Below are 18,336 nucleotides of genomic sequence, written 5' to 3' on the forward strand. Positions count from 1 at the left end.
AGGCCTGCTGTGTACAGTGAAAATAATCAAACTGCACTAAGACTATACCCAGACTCAGCGTCACCCATATCTACTCCAACAAGAAGCCAACCCGCAGAGCCCTAGCATCTGTTACCACTTGGCAGAAGGCAGCAGTATAAAATAGGACATTAATCCTGGTTGTTTCTGCTCCTCTTTCTCTGGCAGCCCAGTGAAGGAAACGGAGACGCCGTTTTGAAATCAAGAGCTTATTTTACTGGACCGACTTGCTTTGCTTCCCAATTGGATCCGATCCATTCAGTGCACATTATGCAGAACTCAGCAGCGAGCTCTGGCTTCAGACTCTAGTCACAATTCATTTCTTGCCAGCAAGAAAACAAAGAGATAATAAATAGAAAGCTTATCGTTACAGGGGTCTGGAGGAAACAGCTTAGATTGTATATGTGTGCGCGTGCATGACATACCCCTCCCCCACGCCCCCCTTCCTGCCCCGGTGAGTCCCCAGAGCACGGGACACTTTGCAGACAGAGAAGCTGTAGGCCTCAGCATGGCCCCTCTGGCTCTAGGGTGGGTGAGTACCAAGGATGGGGAAATGCTCCTGTGGCCATGCATGGCTAGGGCTAGAAGCGTGGCGAGGTGCCCCGGCGGGCGGGGGAGGGGGATATAGCAATCTCTATTTAAATTCCATTAAAATAGACTATTTTAAAAAATTATTTCTAATAGTTATAAAAACACCCCAGGCAGAGCCAGGCGGGCTGAGGCAGTGGCTGGCTCCCTGGGCACTGAGAACTGCCCGACGCACCCCCAGGACCAATGGGACGTCAGGCTCTAGGGGGCACAGCCTGGCTGTCAGAGAAGGAAGAGGGTGCATCAAGGGCTGGGCAGGCCTCCCCCAGCGAGGTGGGGCTTCTCCAGCCTTGTACGACCCCGTATGCCCAGCGCACGGCATGCTGGCCTCACTGTTACACACCGGCAGGCGTCTTGGGGTGCTGCCATTTAGATTCCATCAGCACCTTCCTTCCTTTGCTCACGGAGGCAGCCAGCAGGGCTGACCCAGGCTGTTGGCCCTGGAGGCGGCAGTGGGCTGGGGAGGAGGCTGTGCGTGGCGTGAGCATGGCTCCCACTGCTCTCTGTGGCACTCTGCGCTGGCTTTGGCTTTCCTGCAGACCTTGCTGCCCCCGAGGAGCGGTGGTGACGGAGTCCCTGGTGCAGAGACCAGGGGAATATGGCTGTGTCCTGGGGCCAGTGGAGCAGGTTAGAGCAGCCCTGAGGATCACCCTAATTTGAGCCCCAATCACTGCAGCCCTATCCAAGTCGTTGGACTGCCCTGCACTCGCCCAGAGCCTCACCAGCATCTGGAGATGGCACTGGACCAGCTAGAGAGGCATTTCCCAGGGTGCTTTGCAGCCCCTCCGCATCCTTTCAGCCAGCAGATGCGAAGGAGTACTGGTGGAAGCTGAAGTCTGGCCCTGGGCTGCTTCTGGTGCATGGCTGCAGTGGAGGGGAGGCTGGGTTCCTCCCCAGAACAGGAGCAGCTCAGCTGGCTTGTCTGAGCGTGTTGCTGGGGCCACTGAAGGAGCTGGCCGCGCTAGCTCCCCCTGGATGGTCCATGCAGCCGAGCAGCTCAGCCCCATACGGACCCCAGCCTGCGGCTGCCCTCTGCCAGCTGGTGATGTCGGACCTACCTTTGTGGGGTCTCGGGGGTCAGCATGAAGGCAGGAATTTTGCAGGAGCCTCCCTCACTTACCGCACAGAGCAGCATCCTGGGGAGAGCCCACTGCGCCGCTGCAGGGGGGAGCCGACAGCACCGGCAGCCGTCCCGGGTGGGCGAGGAGGCGCTCTCCATAAGATCGACCAGCCACGCAGCTCCCGCCTGGCCAGCGCACTCGGTCGCCGTCCGAGGACCCACACGCGTGGCCATGTGAGGAAGCAGGTGCTCAGCGCGCTCCCAAGGCAGGGCCCCAGGCCGAGGGAAGGGAGAGCAGGCAGGACAGGGCAGGACTGCGTCTCGGAGCCAGGAGAACAGCTGCGATGTGGGAGCGAGAGACCGAGAACGAAAGCAGCATGTTGTTCCCCAGCCCTGCACCTGCCAGCAGCCCCTGGCCTGGGGCCGTGTTCCGCCACTTTCCTTCTCGGGCCCGGGCCCCAGAGTGCGGGCTGTGTCTAGATGACATGGCAGCAGTTGAACTGTCCCAGGGCCAGCAGGCTCTCCTTGGAGCTGGGCCGGATCTTGAAGGCCAGCGCCTTCTCGCACAGCGGGAACTGCAGGAGCCTGTCCTTCAGGTGGGCGCTCTTGTTTTTAGCAGGGTCTAACTTGATCACGTTGTCGGCCGCGGTTTCGCTGCCCGCGGTGCTGCCGCGGTGGGGGCTCTCAGCCGGGCACGCGGGCCTGTTGGAGGAGCCTGTGTCACGGGGCCCGCCAAGTTTCTTGGACTTGTCTTCTGGAACTGGCATCCCACCTGAAGTGGCTTGGAGGCTCCCCGAGCTCCCAGCAAAGCCAGCGACGGGGCCCTCACAGCTCCCTGGATACAGGACCTTGCCCGCTTGCCCTAGGCTGCCATCATCTTCCATTTCTGTGGTGGTGGTGTCCTCCTCCGACCTCAAGCTGCCTTCAGCCTGGCACCTCTCCGGACCCGCTCCCCCACCCTCCCAGAGCTCTATGTCCCCCGCTGCCGCTGGCATCCCCCCAGGGAGGGGGCTGGGGGCGCTCTCCCCAATGCTCATGCTGAGCTTGTCCGTGGCCGCCCGTGCTGCACTGTGGCTTGGTGCCTCTCGGGGCTGCCCCGGCTCGCTCCTGGGACTCGGCACCCCCCTGAGAGGGGGCAGCTGCCAGCTGCTCCCCGGGCCCTGCTCCAAGAGGCCTGATTTGGTGGCCCCAAGGCTCTTCTCCCCCTTACTGTGGGCTACAGCCCCACGGCAGAACAAGAGGGAGACCTTGGAGCTCTGGAAATCTCGCATTTGCTCTTGGTTTAAAGAGGAGCTTCTCCTTCCCATTGCGTTGGCCTTCCCCTCCTCCTCTTCCTCCTCCTCTTCCTCCTCGCAGATCTGCTGCAGGGCCGGGGTGCTCTTGGCAATGGAGGAGTCCGCCAGAGCGGGACTGAGCAGGGCTCGGACCAACTGCCCGTTTCCATGGAGGCTGGGGGCCGCATCGTCTTCCCCCAGGGCAGAAAAGGAAAGGGGCTTGCCAACTCTTTTCTCAGAAACCTCCACGGCAGCCCGAGGCTGGGGGCTGGAGAAAGCTGCCAGCCTATCTGGCAACTCTGCGAAGGGCGAAAGGTCCCTGGTGTCGCCCATGGTGCTGAACGGGTCCGACAGGTTGGCACTGAAAGAGAGGGGGGTGGGCCCAGGGTCATGCCCAGGGTGGGAGCTGCCAGCCGGGTGTAGCCCCTGTGGCAGGGTCACTAAGTGACCCTGGGCAACCCGCAGCATGGTCCAGAGCAGGGGCTAGTGGAGGCTTGGAAGCGAGGGTGGGACTGCGAGCGTGAGGCGGTGCTGCAGGCCACTCAGCGTCAGATCGATACTACAGCTGCCCAGCCAGGACTCCCGGGCCCTGGCATGATGCCCAGGGCTGTGGACAGGAAAACCTGGGTGTCAGGTACCCCCACACCTGGCTCTGTGCCAGGCTGGATGCCAATCCCCTGCGGACAGGAGTCTGGGAGAGTTTAGGCCCCAGGGAAGCGTCACTACAGTCAGGGGGCCAGGATTTTATCCCACATCCCGGGGCAGCTCCAGTGAAGGGACGTGATGCCATGCATAGCACGCTGCGGCCAGCGCCGCGGGCTCCCCCGCACAGAACGGCTGGCGGGCGGGGCGGGGCCGGCTGTGCTTGTGGCTCCCGGGGGGGCGTCCCTGGCACTGAGCCATGGCCTGTCCCAGCCGGAGGACGCGGGCTCACCTGTCCTGCACCTGCTGGGCCAGGTTGTAGACCAAACTGAGCTTGTGGCTTTGCTTCTCCTGCTTCTCCCGGAGGATCCGCTCCGCCAGCAGGAAGTACGTGGCTGTGATGTGGTTGTAGCGATCGGCCTCCAGGGCCCTGGGGGGATGCAAGGCCCAGGTGAGAGCCGCACCCCGGAGGAAGCCTGCAGGCCCCAGCACAGCACAGTGCTACCAAAGAGAGGAGTATGAGAGCAGCATGCGGGGTGTGCCCCATGCTGGCTGCTCATGGCATAGGGCACAGCCAGAGCACTGAGCTCCGAGCCCCGGGCATGGCCCCACTGCCCCTTGATCTGCAGAGAACGGCCTGTACTGCCCTCCCCTTGCGCCCACCATGCTCCCTTGGTCTGCAGAGAACCTCTGCCCCCCGCCCCTTGATCTGCAGAGAATGGCCTGTCCTGCCCCCCAACCCCTGTGCCCACACTGCTGCCCTGATCTGCAGGGAACACCCTACCTCCCTCCCCCACGCTCCTGGTCTGCAGGGAACCCCCTGCCATGCCCTCTCTTCCGGCAGAGAACCCTGTATTGCCCCCCAGCCTGCAGGGAACCCCCTGTCCTGCCCCCGGCCCTCCAGGAAATGCCCTCTCACATCCAAAAGAGCAGCTGCCCTGTGGGGGGGGGTATCGCTGGTGCCAGACGACCTGCCCCTCTCTTGCACAGGGTCTCCATCGCTCGTGCAAGGGCTGGGCTGGGGATAAGTCACTCAGCCAAGCCCTGTGCAGAGCTCCCTTCCCTCTGTCCACGAGGGACGGGGAGGAGATGCCAAGCCCAGGGCACCACACAGACAGGAGCCTGCCCAGAAATAGCCCAGAGGGAGATTGGTGCAGTGACCCGGCTGCACACCTCCCCCACCCCCGCCCGGCTGGCACTCACTCCTGGATGGCGTCCCGGTCCGCTATGTTCCCACACATCATGGCCTGGATGATGATGTCATGCTCCTCCTCGGACACCCGCTTGTGCGACGTGAGGGGCAGCAGGCAGCGGCTGGCTGGGGAGGGGTCCACACCCTGCAGCCAGGGGTGCACCTCAATCTGCTCTAGGGAGGCCCGCTGCTTGGGGTCTCGCTGCAGCATCCTGCCGATCAGGCTGCCAGAGAGCAGAGGGGGCAGGGTCACAAGCCAGCCCAGGAGTGAACAACCGGGGGACGCTGCCCCAGGCCCGCAGCAGCACCTGCAGCAGAGATGCACAGAGCCACAGGCTCTGAGGCCAGATGGGACCATCAAGTCTGAGCTGGAGAACCCACCCAGTGATCCCTGGGCCAGCCCGTAGCTCCGGGCCTCGCGTGGAAGCTGGGGGTCTTTCTCCAAGAGATGGAGACGGCATCATGCCTCTGGGACAATCGTTCCACTGGCTCCCCTTCCTGGTGAAAACCTGCACCCTCCTTCCCTGCTGAAACTGAGCCCTCAGCTCTCCCTGGCAGGGGGGTGCACTGAGCTGGGCTGTGAACAGCCTGCCCCATGCCCCCCGCATGCCCTTGTGGATGGTGGCACTCGTCTGGCTGGGCCCCTGGAGCGCCGGACAGGCCCGGAGGAGAGGGGACTGGGGCTGCATACTCAGAACACTGCGCGGACACGTGGGGCGGGATGGTGTAGCGGCAGTCCATGATCATGGTCAGCGTCTCGCTGTCGTTGGCCTCCTGGAAGGGCGGCTGGCCACACACCAGCATGTACAGGATGACACCCAGGCTCCAGACGTCTGCAGAGAGGAGGAGACACAGATTGCTCAGCCCGTTGCAGCATGGAGCCAGGAGAGTCCAGCTGGGAGGGGGTGTGGGCTCCAGCAGGGGGGATGGAGCGAGCCACTGGGGCCGAGACGGCCCTGCCACACACCTGTCCAGGTCTCCCCCCCTGCAGCCACAGCCCCAGCTCTGCAGCACAAACAGGTGTGAACCAGGCAAGCCCTGGGAGGAAGGAAACTTCCTAGAGGCCTGGCGAGGCCTCAGGCCTGACCTGCTCAGGTGAGTTGTGTGAGGAGCATGTGATGGAGCCAGCGAGGGGCTCCCTGCCCCAGCCCATGGCCTGGTTTGAGCCTGCCCATTCTCAGTGCCGTCTTGCCTCCCGCCAGCATGCGCCCCACACAGCCCCGGCTGCACTGAGAGTCTGCAGAGAGCCTGAGCCCATCACTCTGATGGGGGGAGCTGCCCGGAGTTCAACTGACACAGGGATGCTGCCTGGGTCTGCAGAGAGCCTGAGCCCATCACTCTGATGGGGGGAGCTGCCCGGAGTTCAACTGACACAGGGATGCTGTCTGGGTCTGCAGAGAGCCTGAGCCCATCACTCTGATGTGGGGAGCTGCCCGGAGTTCAACTGACACAGGGATACTGCCTGGGTCTGCAGAGAGCCTGAGCCCATTGTTCCAAGAGGAGGGAGCTGCCCTGAGTGTAACCAACTCAGTGACACCTGCCTTTTCATCCCCCATCCCGCTCAGATCACACATAAACACCGAATAACCCCAGTGCTAGTGTGACACCTGGGGGCACTTTCTGCCGCCTTTCACCAGGAGGAAACTATATCCTCCTGCCCTTTGTTCGCGGCTTCTTGACCAGGTCCTGTTCTATAGAGAGTTATAACCCAGCTTCGTGGGAAACCCAGGGCTGGGATAAAGGGGGACGAAGGGACTGGCAGAACTGGGGAGGCGGGGGAACCCAGGTCAGGGATAGCAGGGGGCTGCAGGTGGGGATTGAGGGGACCAGCAGAGCAGTGAGAGGAAAGTCTGCATGTCACCTAAGTACACTGTGCTGCTCCAGCCAGCGTGTTTCTGCCCCATGTCGCCCCCACACGGACATTAACTATTACTGAATCCATCCCCAAAGGCTGCCTTGAGGCACGAGTGGGGAGGGCTGCAGGGGGGAGTCAGAGTCCACCTCCAGCTGAAGTGATTACCGGTTATTTATAGCATGGGGCTGTCTCTCCCGGGGGGCGGGGGCAGCTCAGCTGTCCAGGCACCAGGACTTGTGCGTCTGCTCACGCTCAGCGTGTGTGGAATGCTTTCCTGAGCAGGGAGATGTGCAGCATGGGTCGGCCGAGGGAACTGCCCAGGGGAAGCCTCCAGAGGGCCGTGGGGCAGGGCAGAGTGTGTGTGCCCCACAGCTGGGAAAAGGGATAAAGGAGCAGGGATTATGGGGGCCACAAGCCCACATCAGCCACAAAGCCCACATCAGCGCCTCTCAGGGCTGTAAGCTGCTCAGCCTCCCTGGGAAAGCGGATTGCATCCCAGAGGGGGCAGGGGGGTGAGTCCTGGTGTGGTGCGGTGGGGGGAAGGGCAGCAGCATCACACACAGACAGGGCCAGGCCCCCAGGGGAGCACGGGCTGGATCCTGGCACCCACTATTGGAGCACTGCTCAGGGGCATCTGTGCCATCCAGGCGCTGTTTGGTTCTGTGCCAGCCAGGGAGTGGGCTGTGAGAGGGTCAGTGGGGCTGGAGGCTCCATGCCAGTTGCGGGTGCAGCAGTGAACCCTAGAGCCGTGGGGGTGGCTGGAGAGGAGCACGAGGGGCCCACATCCAGCAACTGGGGAGCTTGCGAGGCTGTTGGGGACTGGAGCTTCCGTTGCCGTTCAGGGTGCTTGGGAGTGGCGTGGAGTCATTCCTGGGCGATGCGGAGCTGTGTGGAGGGCAGGGCCTGGCTGTTCTGTGGGCAGTGGCTTGGGGCTGCCTCTGTCTGTTCCCCCTCTGGACTCCAGCCTGGCCCCAGATCTGCAGGTCACAGAGACAGGGAGACCACCCAAAGCTGGAGCTTGCTGTGCAGTTCTGTGCCAGGGCTTGTGCCCCATCTGTCCCCCCTCCCCCCGGCAGCACTCCCCTTGCTGGCCCAGCAGCACAGACTCCTGTCCCCCTCCGCTCACAGGCTGGGGCAGGGGGATCTCTGTACATCAGCAGAGCTGGGGAGGGGCAGGGCCCGGCCAGACCCACAGAGCTGTTGTGGGCCTCGCTGGGCTGGGACAGCTGCCCAGCCAGGCTCCTTGGAACAGGAAAGGCCCTTCCTGCCATAACCCTTCGGACTCAGCTCAGCACAGACTGTTCCCGAGCGCTTCCCATGCCCCAGTGACCCCCTCCCCAGAGCGGCCCCATGGACAGCACCAGCAGATGTGCCAGGCTCTGTCCAGGCCCTGCACTGCCTGTACCTCCGTGCCCCACAGAGACTTGGGCCAGGACACCTGCCCCCATCTACAACCTGAGCCAGGAGTGCGCTGACAGGGGGGTTCTCCAGCAGTGGCTCCAGGGGCCCTGGTCACTCCCTTCCCTTGGGGCAATCACATCATCCCAGGGCGGCAGTGAATTGGGGTCACTGGCACAGGGATGGTGCAGAGCAGGACTAGAGGGAAAAGCTGCCTGCCCCTAGGGGAGGGGGCAGTCAAGGCCAGGTCTTTTTGCAACACGGCGGATGCCCCTGTGACTGCCAGGGCTCCGGCTCACGGAGGCCGGAAGGCTGGGCCGGGCTTTGCGTTACTGCCAGCAAACGGGCAGGCGCACCATGACACAAGGCCCCACCTGGGGGGTGGTGACAGGGCTCCCTTCCCCCACTGGGGCAGCAGCAGGGTCCCTCTGGACCGACACCCTAGCAGCTGGGTGCATTGACATAGAGGGTGGGGCCTGTTGTGCAACTCCTCCTGCTGGGGTGGGGCTGGCGGGGCCCCAGAGCAGTGAGACTGGGCATTACTAGCCGGAGCGGTTCCAGGGCAGGGATCTGGGCTGCAGGGGAGGAACCCGGCCCCAGGAAGGGCAGGAACCAAGGCTCGGAGTCAGCCCTCGGCAGGCAGCGAGCTCTCGCCCCAGCCTGGCCACCTCGAGCCAGCCTCTGCATCGGGGACGCAACAGCCCTGAACATGCCCCACGGTGCTGGAGGGGCCAATCAGCCTGGAGCAGGGGGGAGCAGGGGGCCAATCAGCCTGGAGCTCCCTCAGGCGGGCAATGGGACCTGGCCTGTGTCACAGCATGTGTGGGAGGGGACCATCTCCCTCTGCTCCTTCCGGGTGCCTCACGCCCCCCTGGGCCACAAGCCAGGGGGTTTGACCCTCCCAGTGCCAGCACAGACTCCTTTGCCCCAAGCCAGCCCCTCACCGGGCTCCACATACTCGCTGCTTGGTTGTCTTTGGGTCCAAACTGCCCTGCCTCACCATGCCCCACCCGTCCTGCATGCCCCCACAAACCTGCCCTTTGCCCCGTTGTTCCCACCCTGGCCTCAGCCTCCTCCACCATGCTCCTCCCCAGCCTTGCTGCATCCCCAGCTCCCCCCAGCCTCACCATGCCCCTCCCCCCACTCCCTGCCCATTCCCCACATGCCACCTCCCATCCTGCCCCCTCCCTGTGTGGCCATGCTCTGCTCCCCCAACCCAGCTCCCCCCTGGGGTGGGGCAAGTACACTGTCACCTCCAGCCCTGACCCTCTCCCTTGCAGCCCGGGCCCAGCTCCACACAACCTTCCCGTCCAGTGGAGGGGCAGGGAGGCCTGTCACCTCGGCCTCAGCCCAACTGCACTGGACCCTCCCCACCCCAGCCCAGGCCAGGCCCTACGGGCACTCCAGCTAGTGGGGTCTGGGGAGGCACCTGTCTGGTGTCACACTGCACCGTCCTCTTTTGGGCTGCTTTGTCCCCAGCCAGTATGGGGCCAAAACTGGACGTGGTGGCGGACCGGGGAGAGGGGGTGCTAACACCATTTCCAAGAGTGCCCCGCTCCGTCCCCACCAGCATGATCCACGTGCGAGGTCAGGCCGGCGGGGGCGGGCAGCACCCTCTTGGAAACGGCATCCCCCATGTATATGAGGTCACACTGGGGGTGGTGTCATGGTGGGAGGTGGGGGCCACGCAGTTCCTGGAAGAGCCCGCATGTCTGGTGTTCTAGGCACCCGCCACCTCTCCAGCCCATCCACCACTCCCCATTGAAGAGTCCAAGGGCTCACTCCTGGTCTTCGTGTGCTCCACGGCTGGGCCCAGCGTCTCTAAAGGAGCATGAGGACTGGGGTGGACAGTTCCTGCACTTCAGGCCCTGGGGACTCTCCACCGCCAGGAGGAAACAGAGCTTCCTCAGGGGCCAGCCCCAAGATGTGGAACGAGCTCCCCCAGGGCCATCCCAGATCTCCTGCTCCCACACAGCTGGGCACACAGCTCCATCTGGCCTGCTCCGATATCAGCCCCGACACTTACAAACAAAGCCCGCTGAGCACGCACAGCTCTCCCTTGGCACATGGAGAGAGAACGAGCCACAAGGGATGATTGGGATCAGCCATGTCACTTAATGCTGGCCTGGAGAGCGTTCAGACACCATGGGATAAGAGCCTCCGTAGAACTGAACGGCGCAAGCCTCAAAGCCACATGCCCCTCTGCCCTCCCCCAGATTCCCCCATAGTTAACAGCACCTTGCCAGGCTGCACCCCACAGCACTTGGGTTCCCTGCATGGCTTTGTGCCAGGGCAGCACAGGCTAAACACACGGGAGCTCCCCCTCCACGCACATATTTGCGGTCATCTCCATACTTTGCCAGCAGCGATTTTATGTTTTCTTCCAGACGGCTGATAAAGGTATAGAACAGCACCGGCCCAAGAACAGAGCCCTGGGAGACCCATTCACAATTACGTTTTCAGATCTATCAGTTAGCCAGTTTTTAGTTCATTTAACATGGGCTACACTGATTTTGAAGAGTGCTAATTGTTTAATCATGTGGAATAAAGTCAAATGCTTCACAGAAGTCCAATTCAGTTATATCCACACAGTTACTGTATCAACCAAACTGGTGATATCAGCCTCCCCACGAGTTAGCCTGGGATCAGTGTCAGGCTAACCGAACTGTAGTTTCCCAGGTCACCATATGTACCCTTTGTAAACATCAGTACAACAATAGCTTTTCTCCAGTCCTCTGGAACTTCCCCAGCATTCCAAGTTTTGGTGAAAGTGAACACCAATGTCTCAGATACCTTCTCAGGTAATGCTTTTTATATTTTTAGATGCAAGTTATCTGGTCTTGCAGGTTTAAAAGGTTTTACTTTAGCAGCTGCTGTGAAACATTCTCCCTAGTTACTACTATAATAAAAAATAATTTCATTCCCCTGTGAGCCACGAATACATGACCCAGCTTCTTCCCAAATACAGAACGCAAATATTTTCTGAACACTCCTGCTTTTTCTGCATCATTATTGACAACTGTACCATCCCCAACTAGTATCAGACCAAGATCACTTCCAGGAATTCTGTTGTTCCTGATAGAGTAAACATTTCCTTTTTATTGTCCTTAACCTACTGGCCGTAGATTTTTCATCAATACTTTTAGCTTCCCATATCAACTGTCTGCATTTCTTAACTGCTAATTTATAGTAATTGCATCAACTTTCCCCATAATAATATATTATTAATATATTAATATTATATAATATATTATTAATAATATATTATTATTATTGCAGCTTTCACCTTCAGATTTAAAACACCCAAAAAACAACAGATTAAAAGGGAAGAAGCCTTCTTTCATGATTTTGGGATTGTGGTTTTTTAGGCATCTACTAAAATATTTAACAGCTCCAGGGCCTGCACTTGGGAGCCAGGGGCTAGCGGGTGGGAGAAGTGGCCAGTTGCACAGTACCCTGAGCCATCCACACCACAGCTGTTCTCAAGGACCATCGCCTGGGCACAGCCTGGGTCACTTGGGGTTCTGGGGTCACTGGGAGAGGAAGGGGAGCAAGCCCAGCACAGGGTCATAGAATCATAGAATATCAGGGTTGGAAGGGACCTCAGGAGGTCATCTAGTCCAACCCCCTGCTCAAAGCAGGACCAATCCCCAATTAAATCATCCCAGCCAGGGCTTTCTCAAGCCTGACCTTAAAAACTTCTAAGGAAGGAGATTCTGCCACCTCCCTAGGTAACGCATTCCAGTGTTTCACCACCCTCCTAGTGAAAAAGTTTTTCCTAATATCCAACCTAAACCTCCCCCACTGCAACTTGAGACCATTACTCCTTGTCCTGTCCTCTTCTACCACTGAGAATAGTCTAGAATCATCCTCTTTGGAACCACCTCTCAGGTAGTTGAAAGCAGCTATCAAATCCCCCCTCATTCTTCTCTTCTGCAGACTAAACAATCCCAGTTCCCTCAGCCTCTCCTCATAAGTCATGTGTTCCAGACCCCTAATCATTTTTGTTGCCCTTCGCTGGACTCTCTCCAATTTATCCACATCCTTCTTGTAGTGCGGGGCCCAAAACTGGGTCACCGCATAGCTGCCTCCTGCAGACAGAGGGGAGGGGGCTGTGGGTGGCTCAGTTCCCTAGAGAGGACTCTTTTCTGCTTGAACAGAATAGATTAAATTAGATTGTGATCATTTGCACCTAGGCAACTGCTAATTTTTAATTCAGTGATCAATTCTTTCCCTGTCAGAATTAAGTCAGATACAGAACCACCCCCCGTTGGTTGCAATACCTTCTGAGCCTCTAAAAATTATAGCTGATCATTTTCAAACTCCCAGGATTCCCAATCATCATTCACATTTACATATTTAAATATCTCCTCCTACTCTGTTTTGCTCATGATTGTTTTCAGTTTGGGGAAGTTGGCCCTTTTAAAGAACCAAGTATGTATGTGTGTGTATATATATATATATATTCCTGGGCGGGACTATATTCGGTCTCCACCTAGCCAATAACATTAAAGTCATGATCGCTTACACCGAGGCAACCATCAAATTTAATTCTATGCTCAATTCATCTGTATGAGGAATGACCCCAAGTTGGTTGCAAGAATTATTGAGTTAAAAAGTCATGTATAATTTTTAGAACCTTTCAAGAATATCTTACTAGTGGCAGCATGAAAGCTCCAGCATCTCTCCCCCTACCCTCACCCCAACAATGAAATCCCCCCCGATAACACTGTCTTTCTTTCTACACATCAAGGGGGATTTTTAAGGAGCTGCTCATCCTGCTGCCTTGTCCGACTGGTCTCTATTACAGACGTCACCCAGTATCCTGCCTTGAACACATCATTAATACACTGACCCAGTTAATGCTTCATCGGATGCATCCGTTGAAATGAGCTGTAGCTCACGAAAGCTCATGCTCAAATAAATCTGCTAGTCTCTAAGGTGCCCCAAGTCCTCCTGTTCTTTTTGCGAATACAGACTAACATGGCTCCTACTCTGAAGCAGGGTGTAACCAGTGATTTTAACATCCCTGTCACGTGACTCCTCCCACAGGGCTGAGTGACACCAATCATAGCCAATCTCAAATTCCTCCCTTGTTGCCCATGCTACATAAGCCTCTGCGTGCCTCAGGCCCCCCCGCAGGATAGCTGCCCCTCCCTTGCAAGGACCTTGGGAGGGGATGTCCACAAACTTGCGCGAGATGCTCAGGTCCCAGGCCGACTGGAGCCTTATACACACACTGGTAATGAGAATGCGGGACACGCACCAAGCATGCCCATGGCGCATCCCCAGCCTCCCATCACCAACCCTCACAGACGTGCCCGCTCAGCGCTCTGGGCTGTGCCAGCCTCACCCAACCAACCTGGCAGGAGCCAGAAGCAGGCGGCCCTGGTCACTTACCTACGGCTGGGGCGTCATACTCATCCCCCAGCAGGATCTCGGGGGCCGAGTAGGCCAGCGAGCCGCAGCTCGTGGTGAGCATCTTGCCGGGCTGGAAGCGGTTGCTGAAGCCGAAGTCGGTGAGCTTGACCACGCCCTGCTCCCGGAAGAAGACCACATTCTCGGGCTTGAGGTCACGGTGCACCACGTGCAGCTTGTGGCAGTAGGAGATGGCGTGGACGATCTGGGCGAAGTAGTGCTTGGCGCGCCCCTCGGCCAGCCCGCCTTCGTGCCGCATGATGTGGTCGAACATGTCGCCGCCGTCCCCCAGCTCCAGGATGAGGTAGAGCTTGGAGTGGGTGTCGATGACCTCGTAGAGCCGCACCACGTTGGGGTGCTGCACCAGCTTCATGCAGCGCACCTCCTGCAGCAGCTGCCCCGCGGCGCTCACGTCCAGCTTGCTCTTGTCGATCACCTTCACCGCCACCTTCTCCCCCGTGAAGACGTGCCGCGCCAGCTTGACCACGGCAAAGTGGCCCTTGCCCAGCGTGCGCTCCAGGTCGTACAGGCCGGCGATCTTCCCTTCGTAGCAGCCCTTGGCCCCCGCCATGGCTGCACCGGAGTGTCACAGGGGGCCGGGCATCGGGGAGGCTGGGCACAATAGAGAAGCCACTGAGCACAGGGGGCACCAGACACACTCCCTGCCCAAACGCCACTGAACACAGCGGGAACCCCACTCCCCAAACACTCCACTGAGCACAGAGGGCACCAGGGAGCCCACTCCCCAAACACCCCACTGAGCACATGGGGAACCCTGACCTTTCCAGCCCCACACCCATCCATGTGCACAGCCCTTCACCCCCAGAGTGCCCTGAGCAATGGGACCCCACCCCCCCGGCCTACACTTGCACAGACGGAGCCCAGCTCTCCTTCACAGAGATCCTGGTTCTCTCACACGCCATGTGTTGCTGACTCTCACAGTGCAAGGAGCTGCCCGGGGTCATAAGAGGCACCCCGTAGGGAATGAACAGAACATTCCCAGCATCTGGCAGTCAGAGGTTTAGGGACTCCCAGAGCATGGGATTGTGTCCCAGACCATCTTGGCTAACAAGGACCATGACCGTATCTAATTCTTTTTTGAACCCATTTATACGTCTGGCCTTCACAACATCCCCAGCAAGGAGTCCCATAGGTTGTCTGTGCGATGTGTGCTCATGCCCATGGCCTGTGCAGGATGGCATGTGGCCAGGTGCCCCCATGCTGCTGGCACTGGGCTGCTGCCCAGCTCGGACCAGGCCTGAGCTCTTGCTCTGGGTTCCCATGGGGTCACACCTTGACCCCCAGAGCCTGGGGCCTCTTCTCCCCTCTGTGCTGAGCCTATAACTGCCCCGAGCTCCCCAGCCAGCCGTCTGCACGTAGCCACGCTGGGATGGGATTTCCAGCAGCTGCACAGCACGTTGGCCCAGAGGATCCCCCAGCCCCGCACACCACGGGGGTGTTACTGATCCACGTGAGGCACAGTGCTGGCCAGGTGCCACTGGGGGAGGGGTGTGGGTGCAAGAATCTTCCCCCCCTGCAGGTGCCAATGGAGAGGGGCGTTTAAAGGAGCTCCCCTATCCAGGCACCTAGGCATGTTTTTGCTCCAGCTTCAGCCCCAGGGAGCAGGGGCCCAGGCCGCGTGGTTCCAACTCCTGGTCACTGCAGGGCGGGGGGGGAAAGGGGGGGGCTTTCAATATTTTCCCCAACCAAACCGCTGGCGTGAGCAAGCTGTGGCAGCAGAGGGGAGGGGGGTGGTGGCAGCTCCTTAGTCCTAACCTGCAGCCCCCCCTTACCCCTCCCCAGGTACGCCTCACAGCTCTGCTGACACCCCTCAGCCCTGCCAGGCCAAGCCAGGCCCCTTGGTGTGCGGGGCAGCCAGGTGTTTTCAGACTGAGGGCTAAAGGCAGTGAGCACCCCGGTGCCAGACAGGTCGCGCCAGGCTGCCAGCAGCAGGGGCAGGTAGCGTCACGCTCAGTGGGGGTGTTCACAGGGCCAGGGCCTGCACTTGGGAGCCAGGGGCTAGCGGGTGGGGGAAGTGGCCCGTTGCACAGTACCCTGAGCCATCCACACCACAGCTGTTGTCAAGGACCATCGCCTGGGCACAGCCTGGGTCACTTGGGGCCCTGGGGTCACTGGGAGAGGAAGGGGAGCGAGCCCAGCAGAGGGTCACCGCACAGGCAGAGGGGAGGGGGCTGTGGAAATCCCTCGCCGCCCTGGGGCTCTGACCCACCCCCAGCATCACAGTTGCGTGTCAGGGAACTGGGGTTCCCCAGGATGGGTGGGGCTGTCGCCTGGGGGGCAGGACCCCGGGGCACACTGTGCCGCCACACAGGGCACCCGCTGCTGGGAGCGGGACTTCCTGGCATCCGGCCAGCAGATTTCCCTCCCCAGCACCGGCTGCGGTGCCGCTTCCCCCACCGCACGAAGAAGGGGGCGGGCAAGGGCACCGCACCCTCCGGGACGGGCTGACCGACAGGCTGGGCCCCGGGCCCCGCCAGCCATGGGTCAGCAGCCCAGCGCATCGCACAGGCTGAGCCAGGCTGGGTCAGGACTTGGGCAAGCGCCTTGCTGGGAGAACCAGGGCCCGGGGGGGGGGGGGGCGGCTCTCTCCCAGCAAGTGCCCAGCCAGCCCCGCAGCGCGCCCGGACACGGCTACGCGCCCCGAGCGCAGCCCCCAGGAGGGACCGGGGGCGCTGCCCCCAGAGCCGGGCGCCCAGCCCAGCCCTGCCCTGCCCTGCCCAGGGACGCGGCTCCCCTCCCGCTCTTCCCGCTCCGCGGCCGGGCAGCCTGGCAGGGAGCCCGGCCGGGCACGACCCCAGGGAGAGGCGCGAGCAGCAGCGCAGAGCCCCGGGCGAGCCCGGACTGGCCGGGTCTGTCTGCCCGGGCCGAGCAGGCCCCGGCCCCGCCACGGAGCCCCCCGGCCCCGGCCCCGCCACGGAGCCCCCGGCCCCGCCAGCACCGCGGGGCGCAGCGGCCTCTGCCGGGCGCGGGGCCCAGGCCGCCCCCGACTTACCCGGCTCCCGCTCGGGCTGCGCCCCGCGCCGCAGGCTGGGCTGGGTCCCCGCGCTGACGTCAGGAGCCCGGCGGGCGGCGCCGCGGAAAGGGGCCGGCGGGGCCGGGGCCGGGGCCGGGGCCGGGCGCTCGGGGGGCTCCTGCGGGCGCCGCTCGGCGGAGTCCCGGGCGGGGCGGAGCCGAGCCGAGCCGAGCCCAGCCCGCCCCCTGCCGCGGGGCTGCGCAGAGAGCCGGGGGCTGGTCCCGCGGCCCCTGGAGCGGCCCCGATCCGGCAGGCCCGGGCGGGCAGCGGCTCCCCCGCCCCGCCCCGAGCCCCGGGGGGCCGATCGCGCCCCAGGGGCCGGCAGGTGCTGAGTCCCATTCACGAGAGTTTCACCGAGCCGCAGCCCTGCCCTGTGGACTGCCCCCGAGCAGGGGGCCCCAGGGCTTTCCGACTCCCAGCTCCATGACAGGAAGCCCCCAGAGGCCCCAAGATTTCTAGAGCCAGGAGCTGAACCCCAGCTAGAGTTGGGGATCCCTGGGCTTCCAGTTTCCCTGCTGCAGAGCTGGGTGCCTGGAAGTCCTGAGCGTCCAGGCTCCAGCTAGGTCTCCCAGGGCTTCTAGGCTCACAGCTTCACAGCCGGGAACCTGGCAGCCCCCAGGGCCTTCAGGCTCCCAACTCCACAGCCAGGAGCTGGGAAAGAGTGGGGCTGCCCTGGAGCCAAGGCCCCTAGAACCCTGTGGTCCCTGGGGCAGATGACGTGGCGGGGCTGCTCCTGCAGCCAGCCAGATTCCATTGGGATCCTGCCTGTGATTCAGAAAAAGTTCATTGAACCCAACTTGCTTTCATGAGAAACGTTGGGTTGGCCAAGCTAGCATTTTCCAGCAAGCATCTGTTCAATCAGAAAATCTCCAAGCAGCTCGAACTGATGGGTCCAGACAAGGGCAAACACCACAAACTAGACTGAAATCGCTGAAATGCCACGAGCACCTCTGTGCACAGCAGAAGTGCATGGAAAGTTGGGGCTTTTCCAGGTAGCGGATGATGGATTGACACACGATGCAATAGACCGGTCCAGCCACAGGCCTCTCTGAAGGAGACAAATAGTACAGTCTGTCTGGGGATGGTTTTCAAGGGTGTGGATACCTTCCTGCACTTGGAAGTCAATCCTGGGTTGAAACTGTTACAACAACCACCCAGCAGAGTAGCGATTCCTTTGAAGAAGAAAATTAAACCACATTGGCAAGCTTGTGGAGATGGGAGTTTTAAAAAAAGTTACAAGACCAACAGACAGGAACAACAATATGGTAGCTATTAAGAACCAGGTCTCTTCTGTGTATGTATTGACCCCTTCCCCCTCTGCAAAGCTCTTCAGTGTTCCATTACCCCTTACCAGTAGATGAAGAAGAGATCCTGCCCAGACTCACAAAGTTAAGATGTGTTCCGGTTTAGGTGCCAAAGGTGGTTTCAGGCAGGTAAAACTTGCTTAAGAAAGCTCGGGTGGCTTTCTAGGCTTGTTCTGGCAGACAGAGATGACTGCAAATGTCATTTGGCATTTCTCTTGTCCCAGAAGTCTGCCTGAGATGTTGCCATGCAGCTCTAATGGGGCTAGAGGGGTTGGTGTAGATGAGCATTTGGTTGTGCAGACTCTCCTGATCAGAATCATAACCTGATACAGAATGCACTTGGTGAATCCCACACCAGATAAGAAACCCGTGAGACTGCCTGTCAGCTGCGCTGTGTATCGGACTCCTGACAGGAGAGGGAAGGGTTGAGCAGATCCGGATGTGCCCTGTGAACACAACGTGCAAGACACACACAGCTCTGGGGGATTTGCTAATGATCTGTCTGAGTTCCCGACACACCTCCCTGCTCAGTGAACCCACAAGGAGACTGATC

At 60.5% G+C, this 18,336-nt stretch overlaps 1 protein-coding gene across 2 annotated transcripts; it reads right to left on the reverse strand.

The window, feature by feature from the left end:
• Nucleotides 1-211: 211 nt before the first annotated feature.
• Nucleotides 212-16,626, reverse strand: LOC140896116 (uncharacterized). Of its 2 annotated transcripts, XM_073307278.2 has the most exons (6): nt 16,459-16,624; nt 13,428-14,057; nt 5,466-5,607; nt 4,786-4,998; nt 3,875-4,012; nt 212-3,301 (listed from the first exon to the last, which is right to left on the reverse strand). In XM_073307278.2, the coding sequence occupies exons 2-6, from the start codon at nt 14,014-14,016 to the stop codon at nt 2,143-2,145; spliced, it is 2,241 nt and encodes a 746-aa protein (XP_073163379.2). In that variant the 5' UTR covers nt 14,017-14,057; nt 16,459-16,624; the 3' UTR covers nt 212-2,142. The 2 variants fall into 2 exon arrangements, with proteins under 2 accessions (XP_073163379.2, XP_073163380.2); XM_073307279.2 differs by lacking the exon at nt 4,786-4,998 and having other exon boundaries at nt 16,459-16,626.
• Between the last annotated feature and the right edge of the window lie 1,710 nt (nt 16,627-18,336).

Source organism: Lepidochelys kempii, chromosome 12, assembly GCF_965140285.1.
Source record: "Lepidochelys kempii isolate rLepKem1 chromosome 12, rLepKem1.hap1, whole genome shotgun sequence".
Lineage (NCBI taxonomy): Eukaryota > Metazoa > Chordata > Testudines > Cheloniidae > Lepidochelys > Lepidochelys kempii.

Coding starts and splice junctions, on each gene's coding strand:
- LOC140896116 (XM_073307278.2), bottom strand. CDS start 14,016: ATGGCGGGGGCCAAGGGCTGCTACGAAGGGAAGATCGCCGGCCTGTAC. Junction 4,013..4,785: donor GACCGGGACGCCATCCAGGA/GTGAGTGCCAGC, acceptor GCATCCCCCCAG/GGCCCTGGAGGCCGATCGCT. Junction 3,302..3,874: donor GCCCAGCAGGTGCAGGACAG/GTGAGCCCGCGT, acceptor CCTCTCTTTCAG/TGCCAACCTGTCGGACCCGT.